General features: G+C 44.7%; 1 protein-coding gene across 1 annotated transcript; it reads left to right on the plus strand.

Moving 5' to 3' along the window:
* Positions 1-755: 755 nt before the first annotated feature.
* INPP1 (inositol polyphosphate-1-phosphatase) lies at positions 756-9443 on the plus strand. Its single transcript, XM_015822900.1, has 6 exons — positions 756-769; positions 3050-3256; positions 4057-4117; positions 5603-5803; positions 6521-6695; positions 8894-9443. The coding sequence occupies exons 2-6, from the start codon at positions 3053-3055 to the stop codon at positions 9387-9389; spliced, it is 1137 nt and encodes a 378-aa protein (XP_015678386.1). The 5' UTR covers positions 756-769; positions 3050-3052; the 3' UTR covers positions 9390-9443.
* Positions 9444-11078: the final 1635 nt, after the last annotated feature.

Raw genomic sequence — 11078 nt, forward strand, 5'->3', positions numbered from 1 at the left:
AAACATCAGAAACAGACTGGTAGCACATTAACAAATTGGATTACATCACATTTTTTTCCTGCACCTTAATTCATCAGATGTTATTATATAGATGCAGATTACAGTACGGGTCTGATGAAATGAGCTGCAGTTCATGAAAGCTTGTGTCTTTAGCCCTAATTATTATGTTGGGGTGAGGGGAGGCAGTGGCTGCTGGGTCCGAGGACGAGAGCAGTGGCTGAACACAGATGCACAGATTGGCGTACTGTAAGCCTCTACCTTCATTTCGCGGGGCAGGGAGGAATGGTTCCGCCCTGAGATATTTCGATGAAAACTGAGTCGCAAATAGAACTGAATAAGGAAATACAAACACAAATACGGAGTGCCGCCGGTTTCCCCGTCCACGAGCACAAGAACTATAGCTTTCAAAATCGGATAGATTAGAAGAGGGTCTACCTCCTCTCAACGCTTACCACGGGTGTCAAACTTGTCGCGACACGTCCCGTATCGCGACTTTTTTTTTTGCATTGCCGGAGCTGGGGTGGGCGCGGCCTCCGTATGATGTAACCGGTCTGCGGGCCGGCAGTTTGACATCCCAATCAATGAGTTTCCTGTACCATCCAAAGTCTCCTAAATCGGCTTTTGCTCCGGAACGGACGTGGCTAAAACAACATCCAGCTCCAACCCCAGCCAGAAGACGGTCCGGCAAGGAAGCAAGGAAAGAGCGTGCTGTTTGGTTCTCCCCAACTCTTGGATTGACCCCCCAACTGATCGGAGTTTATAGAGGACCGTGAGTGAAGGGGCTGGCTTGGGTGGCCGATCGCTTCCCCGCCCAGCTCGGAGGCGGCCGAACGGGGCAGAACAACGCGCTGTAAAATTTCTGCCACCGGCAGTGATGGCGTTATTGTGGCCTGGCTTTTCCGCGTCCGGTGCCGGGGAGGGAAAGCTCCCCTAGCCCCACCGAAGCCGCGGAGTGGAGTGGGTTGCGCGTGCTCTCTGCTCGAGACGCAGAGATGGTGGGGCGCTGCACTGGGGCGGGGATGGGAGGATTTAGGCAGGGAGGGTGACGCGTGAAAAGGAGCCTCTTGCATGCCTTTCTGGCACCCCGGGAGGCGAGCACCCCGCCATCTCAGGTAGTTTCCTCCTCCTGCTGCTGCTCGTCTGAATCCACGCGAAGAGCACAGGTAGGCCGCTGCTCAGATTCTTTAGGAGGCCGTGTGGCTCTTCAGACGCCGATCTTCTCCCGCAGTCAGGCCCCGCTCCCTGCTGCTTATTCGTCTCCTGCGGTGGAGCACCACTACTGCGTGGATCGTTTTTTGCTCGGACCTAGCCACGACGCAGATCCCTGCCAGCTTTGGCCCAAGGGAGGGGATGAGAATGGGTCTGCGGTCCTTTCCTCTGGTGCCAAAATGTGGTGGCCCTGCGCCTAGGTTGTAGTCTTAGTTAAGGGATTAATGAACATATAGTTTGCCCACGCCAAGTTGTTAAAAGTTGACTTATGGGACTCTGTGGTTGTGCGCTGGCTAGAGACTGAGATAGGTAGAAATAGACTATTCAGAACTTCACTCTCAGCCATGCTAAGTGGCCTTCAGCTGTTTACTATCCATTGGCCTTTCTTTCTTTACATGGTTACTGGGGGTAAAGACAGCCTTGAGCTGCTTAGGGGTAAAAGGAGAGGGGAGATAAATATAAATATCAAAAACGAGGGCATAAAATTAGGCCATAATACTAGCCCTTCCCAATTTGGTGGCCTCAGACCTGTTGGGCCTCAAGGCCTATAATCTCTAGCCAGCAGGACTAAAGGGATGGGCTATAGAGCTACGGTATCTTGAGTACAGTAGCAGGTAAAAAAAAGTCTGTACAATCTGAAGTGGATGATCCAGGGCACAATAGCCAGGGAAAGCAGTTTGGTAGGACATTCCTTTCCCTTGCCCTTCCTTTCATTTGAAATTAAGAGTTTTGGAACCCACTGAGTCAAGCAGAAAAGCCATGAGTTTTGAAGTATTTTGAATCCAAGAGTTAGTTCTGAGTGGCAGAAGAAAATGGAATTCTCAGCAAAAAATATCAGTTCCCAGTTATTCCAATCTTTCTTCATCTCAGCTGTATGCTGTAAGATGGAAACAGGAGAATATAATTGCAGTTATTAAACAGAGCTTGGAAAATCTTATCAGCTGAGGGCAAATCATCCAGAGATTAACAATAGATTTCTTGTCCTCCTCTTTGTAATAGGTAGGTTCTTTTTGCTATTATATATTTACAAACCTAGAAAAAATACAGTAACTAAAAAGTAAATCACTTTACTATACTCAGCAAATCTTACTCCCTACCCCATTAAACTAAGAAGCTGAGTTCTTCAATATGAATCTATTATTGTTCCTTTAGTTTCATTTGGAACTTCCCCCCCCCAAAACTGCTGTATTTTTTCTTCTTTTGCATTCAGTTAATAAAGAAAAAATCAATACATAAATGTATTGCCTCATATTTTCCCAACAATAAATGAAATTGTCAACATTTCACTTTCAAAGAAGATTTTTCTGTTTGATTAATAAAAACTCCCACATCCTGATGCTGGTAACATTCAAGTTCTTGGCAGCAGTACAAAATTGATCAACCACTACCTTTTTCAAGGATGATTGTCCAGTTTCCCAATATATCCTGGTAGTTTTCAATCCAAGTTCTAATAAGGTTTGACCCTGCTCAGTTTTTTTTTTGAGGGGGGGGGATAAGGGGAAAAGATCAGGGCTGGAAGCTGTCATCTGTTAAGTCCCTTCATTCTAGTTAAAATATTTTGTTTCTTTGTAAAATTTATTGGCCACCCATCTTACACCAGATAACTCTGAGCAGCTTACAAATGCAATTTATTCTTTTATTAATTTTAAAATAGTGACAAGAAACGCCTGACAGTTCATATGCAATCTCCTGTTGCAATCCCAGCATTATCGCACACAAGCTCTTGGTATCACTGCCCCTTCCCCCCTCCCCAATAGTGTTCCTCAGCTAATGTAGGGTTTCGTCTGTGAATATTTTTTGTGCATTTTCTCACAAAACCTTTTCTCTTTTATCTGTCTAGAGCATGTCAGCTCTTCTGAGGAGCCTTCTGGCTGCCTCAGAGAAAGCTGCCCGCATTGCCCAGCTATGTCGCCAAGAGGAGGCCCTCTTCAGCCTGCTCATTGAGGAGAAGAGAGGTGCGGACAAGAATAAGAAGTTCTTGCAGGACTTCAAGACATTGGCAGATGTGCTAATCCAAGAAGTCATCAAACATGATGTGGGAAAAGAGGTAGCTGCTTGGGAAAGGGTTCTCTATGTAGTGAGAAGCATAATAAGGTGTTGTGTAGAAGATTGGGCCGGATCGTAGAGGATTTAAGCTCTTTTCCTCTCCAATGTCACTCAAAGGGGCTTTTCTATTTACTCTAAATTCTTATATTCTAAAGTGTTTTATTCTAAAGACAAATAGCAGCAGAAAGCAATAGCTAAACCTATTGCATTTGCAAAAGTAGGAGCAATATTGAGTGCAATAGCTGTTCTCATGTTCTCCCAAATTCTTCACACATCATTTCTCAATCCTCAAATCACCATGTAAAGTTGGCCTGCATTATTCTTACATCAGAGTGGAGGCAGTAAAGCAGACATGTCAAACTCGTGACGTCATGTGACGTCGCGTGATGTATTGGAGCTTTTTCCCCATTGCTGGCAATGTGGGTGCGGTTTTGTCGTGACGCATCCGGCCTGTGGGCCGGCAGTTTGACACCCCTGCAGTAAAGGCTTAGATATGCTGATTTGCTTAAGAGAACATTACATTCTTGGTTGAGCTAAAATGGTTATAGTTGAGATTATTAGTCCTCACTCACTTTGAAGTGAGATGCCAGGAGTAGAACTCCAAATTGCCTGGGACTGATGTGACATGTAGCTGTCTCCTTCTCATCCAGAGGATCAACCTGAAATGGGACACAGTAGAATCATTGAGCCCAGAATAGCCGTAGCCTGGATCAGATTTGTCAGCTTGGTTAAGGTGTGCTTTCCTCATCCTCCCTTCAGTTCCACTTTTCTTTCCTTACCCCTTCTCATTGTTGTTCACAGTTTCCAGAACTACAAGATCACATTTGTGGCGAGGAGTCCAACAAATTTGAAAATGGCCTTGGTGAGTAATCAGCACAGGGAGTAGAAAATACCAGCATATTCTCTAAAATAACTTTCCCCAACTGGACTCCTTCCATATGTGTGGGATTAAAATTTCCTTCTGGCACACTGGCTAAGAATTTTGTAAGTTTTTGCCCCATTACCTCTAGTGGAAGCTACATAGGGCCAGGTTACCCTTCTGACATGCTTGATCCTCTTTTCGATTAATCAAGTCATCCTTCCACTTCCAGCTCCATTTTCATCAGAGAAATATTTCCATCATCTGTCCTAGGCTTACTCTGATGGCTTCTTGCAAGCTTTGTCCCTACAAAGATGTCTGCTCTTTATAAGAATCCTAGAAAATTGCAAGAGAGACTTGGAGAAAATATTTTAGGAGACTTTTCATTTCAGGAAGAGTACTTACTAGACATATTGGAGTATCATATGAAGGAGGAACATGCCCTAAAATGTTAGCTGTCACATTAAATATACAATCAAATGCCTGGTGCCAGGAATTTTTTTTCCCTTCTAATGCATAGCCATTTCCTTATTTTCCTTTCTAAGACAGTCTTCTTCATGTTAATGACCTTCAGATGGATTAAACTGCTATAACTTCCATTACTCACTCACAGAGAATATGTCTAAGGCCTGTATTGGTGGGATAATGGTTAGTGGTAAAGTAATATTTTTACAGTGTGCCAAGTGGCAGATTGCCCTATAAGGGCAAAAAAGGGCAAGACTCCTGTAGGTTTTTACATTGCTTTGGAATAGAGGAAATTATCAATAGTATTTGTTACTACCAAAAAATACTGCACCTTCCTTTTTTTAAGTGTTTGTCAGAAGAGCAGAAATCCTGCATGCTGTTACATCTGATTATCTCATTTCTCTTTTTTTAAGTCACATCTTAAAAAAACTAAAGATAAATATTATTGATGTAAACCATCCTGGGTGTCGGGTGCGAAAAATCAAGACCACGTGTTCAGTTCCAGTTAAGCTGATTTATTGCTTGTGCCTATATACAAAAATCTTGTAGTGAACTAACCATCAGCACTAAATTGATGCTAGATAAGAATTCAAGAGGGGTTGGACTTAGGCTGCTTGATTCCTCTCTTGACTCCACTCCCAGGTTCTGGCTGTCTTTCTCCTAAATCGGGCTACACTACTGTTTAACCCAGTTGTAAACTGAGATTGACTAGCTAAAAGTATATATCCTACATCTCGCCCAATCTTTCTTCGTGTGGGCTGTAGTAGCACAGATTGTGGTGAAAAAGAATAAGCCATATCTCAAGGAAGCTTCTCCATCATTATGGGCATTCTTAGAGAGCCTCTGATAAGCTTCTAATGAAGCTTTAAGAGTTCCTCTCAGAACAGTCTAAGAAGTGTGGCATTAAAATAATTCTCATTGCTTGCCTAACATACAAGACTCGTTGAGAATAAATGTGAAAGATCCCCTTGATCAGTAGAGGGACCCTCTTGAACAGTCTCTGATCTTTATTTGCCTTTGCAGGTGAGATTGTAGTGGTGCGGGTTTGCCCTACCCAACAGGAAACGGCTACCCTGTTGCAGAAAGTCCTGGATCGGAAACAAACAGCCGCTGAATTGTTGGCAGCTGCTGTTCATCAGGAAGTGGTGCTTTCCGACCCAGCGTTGGACAATGTGGCTGTGACCATCTCGACTGACAGCTTGGCTGTATGGATTGACCCCATAGGTAAACAGAACGGCAGATGAAGGTTGGGCATCGGAAGCCATTTTCTCTAGTGCTACGTTTTGTATACAGATAGTCCTCGACTTATGACCACAATTGAGCCCAACGTTTTTGTTGCTAAGTGAGACAGTTGTTCAATGTATTTTGCCCCATTTTACAACCTTTCTTGCCACAATTGTTAAGTGAATCACTGCAGTTGTTCAGTCAGCAACATAGCTTCACTGCTAAATGAATCTGGTTTCCCCACTGACTTTGCTTGTCTGAAGGTTGCAAAATGTGATCACATGATCCAGGGACATTGCAACCATCATAAATAAGAGTCAGTTGCCAAGCGTCCAAATTTTGATCACTTGACCATGGGGATGCTGCAACAATCATAAGTGTGGACAACAGTCATAAGTCGCTTTTTCAGTGATGTTATAATTTTGAAGGGTCACTAAATGAACTGTTGTAAGTTGAGAGCTACCCGTATGTGGCATAGACTGGAATATATAAAAGAGAGTTGAGGACTCTCACATCCAGTCTTGTTCCTAACCAATTGTGATATTCTATCTTTCCAGGTGTCATTTCCTAGCCTGTATCCAATATACCTTGATCAGGCATAGAGTTGATACTATTTTTAAAGTCTATTCTAGTGGGCATTCTGACATCTATTGTTCCGATGTGAAGTCTTGCTGAAGGAGTGAAGAAATTCTCCCTTTCTTACTTTTCTCTTTTCAGATTCCACTAATCAGTACATTCGTGGGTATGGCAGTGTGATGCCAGTGAATGGCATCTATCCATCTGGACTTCACTCAGCGCTTGTGCTGATAGGAGTATACAACCGTCACTCGGGTGAGCCCGTCCTTGGCATCATCAATGAGCCTTTTTTCCAGGAGGAGCTGCCAGCACACAGGTAACAATAGCACTGTGGCTCAGTCTTGCCTAGGTGGACCATGTTGGCTCTCCCGCCAATTTTAAAGGACTTAGCCCTGGAATTCTCCTGTTCTTTTTATAGTACTGTCAAGCCCTCCAGGCTCGACATACATGGGGGGGGGGGAAGGATAGGATGGCACGCAGGGATGGAGATGAAAGATGACGCAGACTGAAGAGGGCCTAGGGCAGAGATGGGCAACTATGGCTCCTTTACGACCTGTGGACTTCAACTCCCAGAATTCCTGAGCTAGCCCAGAAATTCTGGGAGTTGAAGTCCACAGGTCATAAAGGAGCCATAGTTGCCCATCTCTGCCCTAGGAATTCTGGGAGCTGAAGTCCACTAGTCATAGTTGCCCATCCCCGGCCTAGAAAATGGCTTTGAAGGACAGAGGAATAGCCGTTATCAAGGTAATGATCAGACAAGTGCAGCTTGAGCCCATTTTGAGAAACTAATGCTTCACATAAGTCTCTATGGAGATTCTCAGTCATCCAGGTCATAGATATCCCAAAGATGCTTTTTCACGAGGCAGCTGGACTTTCTTGTTTTTCTTTGAAGACATTTCACTTCTCATCCAAGAAGCTGAAGAAAGTTCTTGGATGAGAAATGAAACGTCTTCAAAAAAAACAAGAAAGTCCAGTTGCTTCGTGAAAAAGCATCTTTGGGCCTTCACATAAGTCCCTCCTTAGTTCATACAGATAAAAGGCGGGGGGGGGGGGGAGCACATTCAGACTTGCAAAACTTGCTTGCTATATCTGTAACAATAAGAGTTGTCCTATCTGGCATTGGTTTCTTAGTCTGATCTACCTTATACAGCTGACACAGACTTAGTACAAGGTTACATGGTCGTTCTGGAACTGTTTCTTTTCCCTTATACTGCCCTTGAGTTGCTTGATGATCTAGCACAGGGGGTAGGCAACCTTGGCTCTTTTATGACTGGTGGACTTCAACTCCCAGAATTCCTGAGCCAGCCATGTTGAGGGGACAGGGCGAGGTTTCCATGCTGAACTATGTTGGCTCAGGAATTCTGGGAGTTAAAGTCCACGAGTCATAAAAGAGCCAAGATTGCCTACTCCTGATCTAGTACATGCCTGCCAAGGGAAACCATCCAGTCATAGACTTTAGAGGGGAAAATTACCACAGGCTCCATTTATAGAAACGGGCTTATCCAGAGAACAATCCCTGTTTGAAATGATCAAACGAATCAATATTTTTCATTCAAAAGACACAAATGAATCAAAATGTAATCCTAAGAGGTATAACAGTATTTTATATTGCTCACAACATATGCTCTTGTTTACTATGGCTTCAATGGGCATAAAACAATGGATACAAGACTTATATTGGTGTAAGATGCGGTGGGGGGAAAAAAAGAAAGGGGAGCTCAAATGAACATTCTTCCTTGGGCTTTTCAGAGCTTTTAAAATATGTGCCTTTTGCTACACCTAAGGAATGGCCCACACATTGCCATAGGTTTAGCACAGCTGTCACAAAAATCAGTTACTGTATAAAAACGCTCTAGCAAGTGGTTCCTGTAACGTTTCCTTTTCTTTGCCTCCGAAAAGATTTGTCCCTCTTCCTGTCCCAACTCCCCTTTTCCAACTAAGCAAAAGCACTGCTTCTTCCAATCCTTGCATTCTTCCCCTTGTGCAATATTGAACAGCCACCTCAATCACCAATTCCCTCAAGGGTTTTTCTCAGTATAATTATTATTATGGTGGGTTGCACAGTCCGCCAGATATTAAGACTGGATTTGGCATTTTTATCCACCTGTCGAGCCCTTCCAAGGACCTGGAGTAGGCAGATGTTGTTGGATGGTGTCAAAGGTGCCATTGCAGGATTTGAGCTGTTCCAAGTAAAGCTGCTTTCTGCAATTGACTGATTTTGTCGATGCTGATAGTTGTTCAAGTTGGTGCTTCAGAGGCCTTTGGATGGCACTCAAGGCGCCTATTATTACTCTTACTATTTTTGCTGTCTTTATATTATTCTCCCTTTTTGACATATAACTCAAGGTGGCAAACATATCTAATTTTCTGGCCTCCTACTTTCCCCACAACAGCAAGCCTGTGAGGTAGGTTGGGCTGAGAATGAGTAACTGGTGTGTAACCTCTATCTTCTTAATGTTATGTAATGGTGGGGCTTTTCCTAGCACAGCTACTCTGAACCTTTCTCTTTGGCAGGTGGCAGAGCAAATACCACTGGGGCATTTCCTACGGAAGCACCAAGCTAAGCTCGCTGAGCCAACCCCAGCGGCAGCCTTCCCCCTGCGTGGTGCTGAGCAGCAACGAGACAACCGTGTTGCGGAAAGCACTGGCCCCACTATACGGTGAGAAGCTGTGCTTTGCTTCAGGTGCCGGCTACAAGATGCTCTGTGTCGCCCTCGGCCTTGCCGATGCTTATGTACTTTCGGAAGGCAGCACCTTCAAGTGGGACTCCTGTGGCCCCCATGCCATTCTGCGAGCCCTCGGGGGAGGCATCGTTGATCTTTCAGCAGCCCTGCAGGTTTGGCGTGGTGGGCAACACAAGAATTTGCCCGAACTGACCTATAACAAGCCCACAGAGGGCGCTGTGGGTGCTGAGCGCTGGGCAAATCAAGGAGGGCTTATAGCCTATGTCTGCCACAAGCATCTCGAGGCTGTGATGGTCACACTAGCAAATGCGGCAGACGCTTTCTAAAACACAGCCCCATCAGTGCAAATTAGTGGGAGCATTTGCCTGTGTATGAGGAGGAGGAGAAGGCAATCTCCAAATGAGAAAGGATAAGATTCTTAATTTTTTTAAATGGACCAATTTGATGTTTATGGTGGCAGTATGCCAACCTAGGATAGGAATGGTACAAATGCCATGCTTTTGACCACCTGCTTTTCATGCCAGCTGCATCAGTAAAATCTCCACTTTTCATGCAGGCAGGCAGTAGGGGAAATATTTTTTAGACTGTTTTCCTTCTGTTCTTCTTGGGGTATCATTTTTCTTGCAGGGGTAATATGTATCATACATAGCAAACATGCATTGGGGCCATTAAATAATCTCTGCTTAGGTACCCCTGGTGTTAAGCGTGGGACACTGCTGCTTTCTGGATAGGCACAATTTTTGCAAGGCTTTTGATGCACAGACCAGAAGTCCTGGTGGCACAGTGGTTAAAGTGCAATATTGCAGCCAAACTCTTCCCATAGCTGGAGTTCGATCCTGACGGGGCTCAAGGCTGACTCAGCCTTCCATCCTTCCAACATTAGTAAAATGAGGATTCAGATTGTTGGGGTCAATATGCAAATAAGGCTTCTACATTATAAACCGCCCAGAGAGTGCTATAAAGCACTATGGGGCAGTATATAAGCCGAAATGCTATTGCTTGAGCTGTAAGGACTCTAGGATTTATGATCCTGCTTCACGTTAAGAAGCAGGGTTAATTTGCCTTTGGATCCCTTTTAACATTGTAAGAGGTTGCTGCAGAACTTTATTTAACCTAAAGTCATTTTCCCTTAGAGCAGGGGTCCCCAACCTGTGGGCTATGGCCCACTACTGGGCCGCGGCCGCTTGGCCACCAGGCCGCATGAAGGGATGGCCAGTGCACGCGCACACATGCATGCACTCACCCCTCCACACTTGCGCTGGCGCCGTTCTGAGCATCCCACCGGCACTAGCACCGTCCCGCCCGCAAGCATCCCACCGGCGTTAGCACCGTTCCTCCCCCAACCGTTCCACTGGCACTAGTGCCGCCCATAGCATTCCGCCAGCGCTAGTGCCGCCCCATTTGCAGCACTTGCACCTGCACAGTCCCATTTGCATGTGTGCAGGCGCTCGAGTGCAGCCGTTTGCATCTGTATAGGCGTTCATGCACAGCCATTTGCATGTGCACATGCGCTCATGCAATGCCCATTTGTGTGTGCGTGCACAGGGCTCATTTTTGCGCACACACGTAGCTATGCCTGCCTCCCTTTCCGGGCAGCCAAATCAAAAAGGTTGGAGATCTCTGCCTTAGCGGAAGCTCTGAGAATTTTAGTTCTCTGGAAGGGGACCTGAGATGGGATCTTTAATAGGGAGGCTCTGTGGGAAAAGTCATGGCATATGAAAATAAGTAAAATTGCTATACATGTGAACATGTACTGCAATTTGGGAATTTTTCTCCCAGGCCACTATCCTATGAATTTATAATCTATCTTTTGGAATCAAGCGTGATGGAAATTCTTTCTAATTAATCAAAGCAGTTATCTGAGGGTCTCGTACTGTATATATTTGTGAAATATATTTTTAAACAAACACTCTTTAAAAATAAAATATATTCTGCAAGTGACAAAAGAAACATTAAATATTCATTCAGAGAGGAAGGGAAGGATGCAGGACAGTATTCAGCCAAACATTTCTTTT

The sequence above is a fragment of the Protobothrops mucrosquamatus genome, unplaced genomic scaffold (genome assembly GCF_001527695.2).
Source record: "Protobothrops mucrosquamatus isolate PMUCROS unplaced genomic scaffold, P.Mucros_1.0 scaffold1725, whole genome shotgun sequence".
Classification (NCBI taxonomy): Eukaryota; Metazoa; Chordata; class Lepidosauria; order Squamata; family Viperidae; genus Protobothrops; species Protobothrops mucrosquamatus.

Bases quoted from the DNA above. Each gene is read 5' to 3' on its own strand.
- INPP1 (XM_015822900.1), top strand. From the start codon at position 3,053: ATGTCAGCTCTTCTGAGGAGCCTTCTGGCTGCCTCAGAGAAAGCTGCC. The intron at 3,257-4,056 runs GTAGCTGCTTGG...TGTTGTTCACAG, and splicing joins AACATGATGTGGGAAAAGAG to TTTCCAGAACTACAAGATCA. The intron at 4,118-5,602 runs GTGAGTAATCAG...TTGCCTTTGCAG, and splicing joins CAAATTTGAAAATGGCCTTG to GTGAGATTGTAGTGGTGCGG.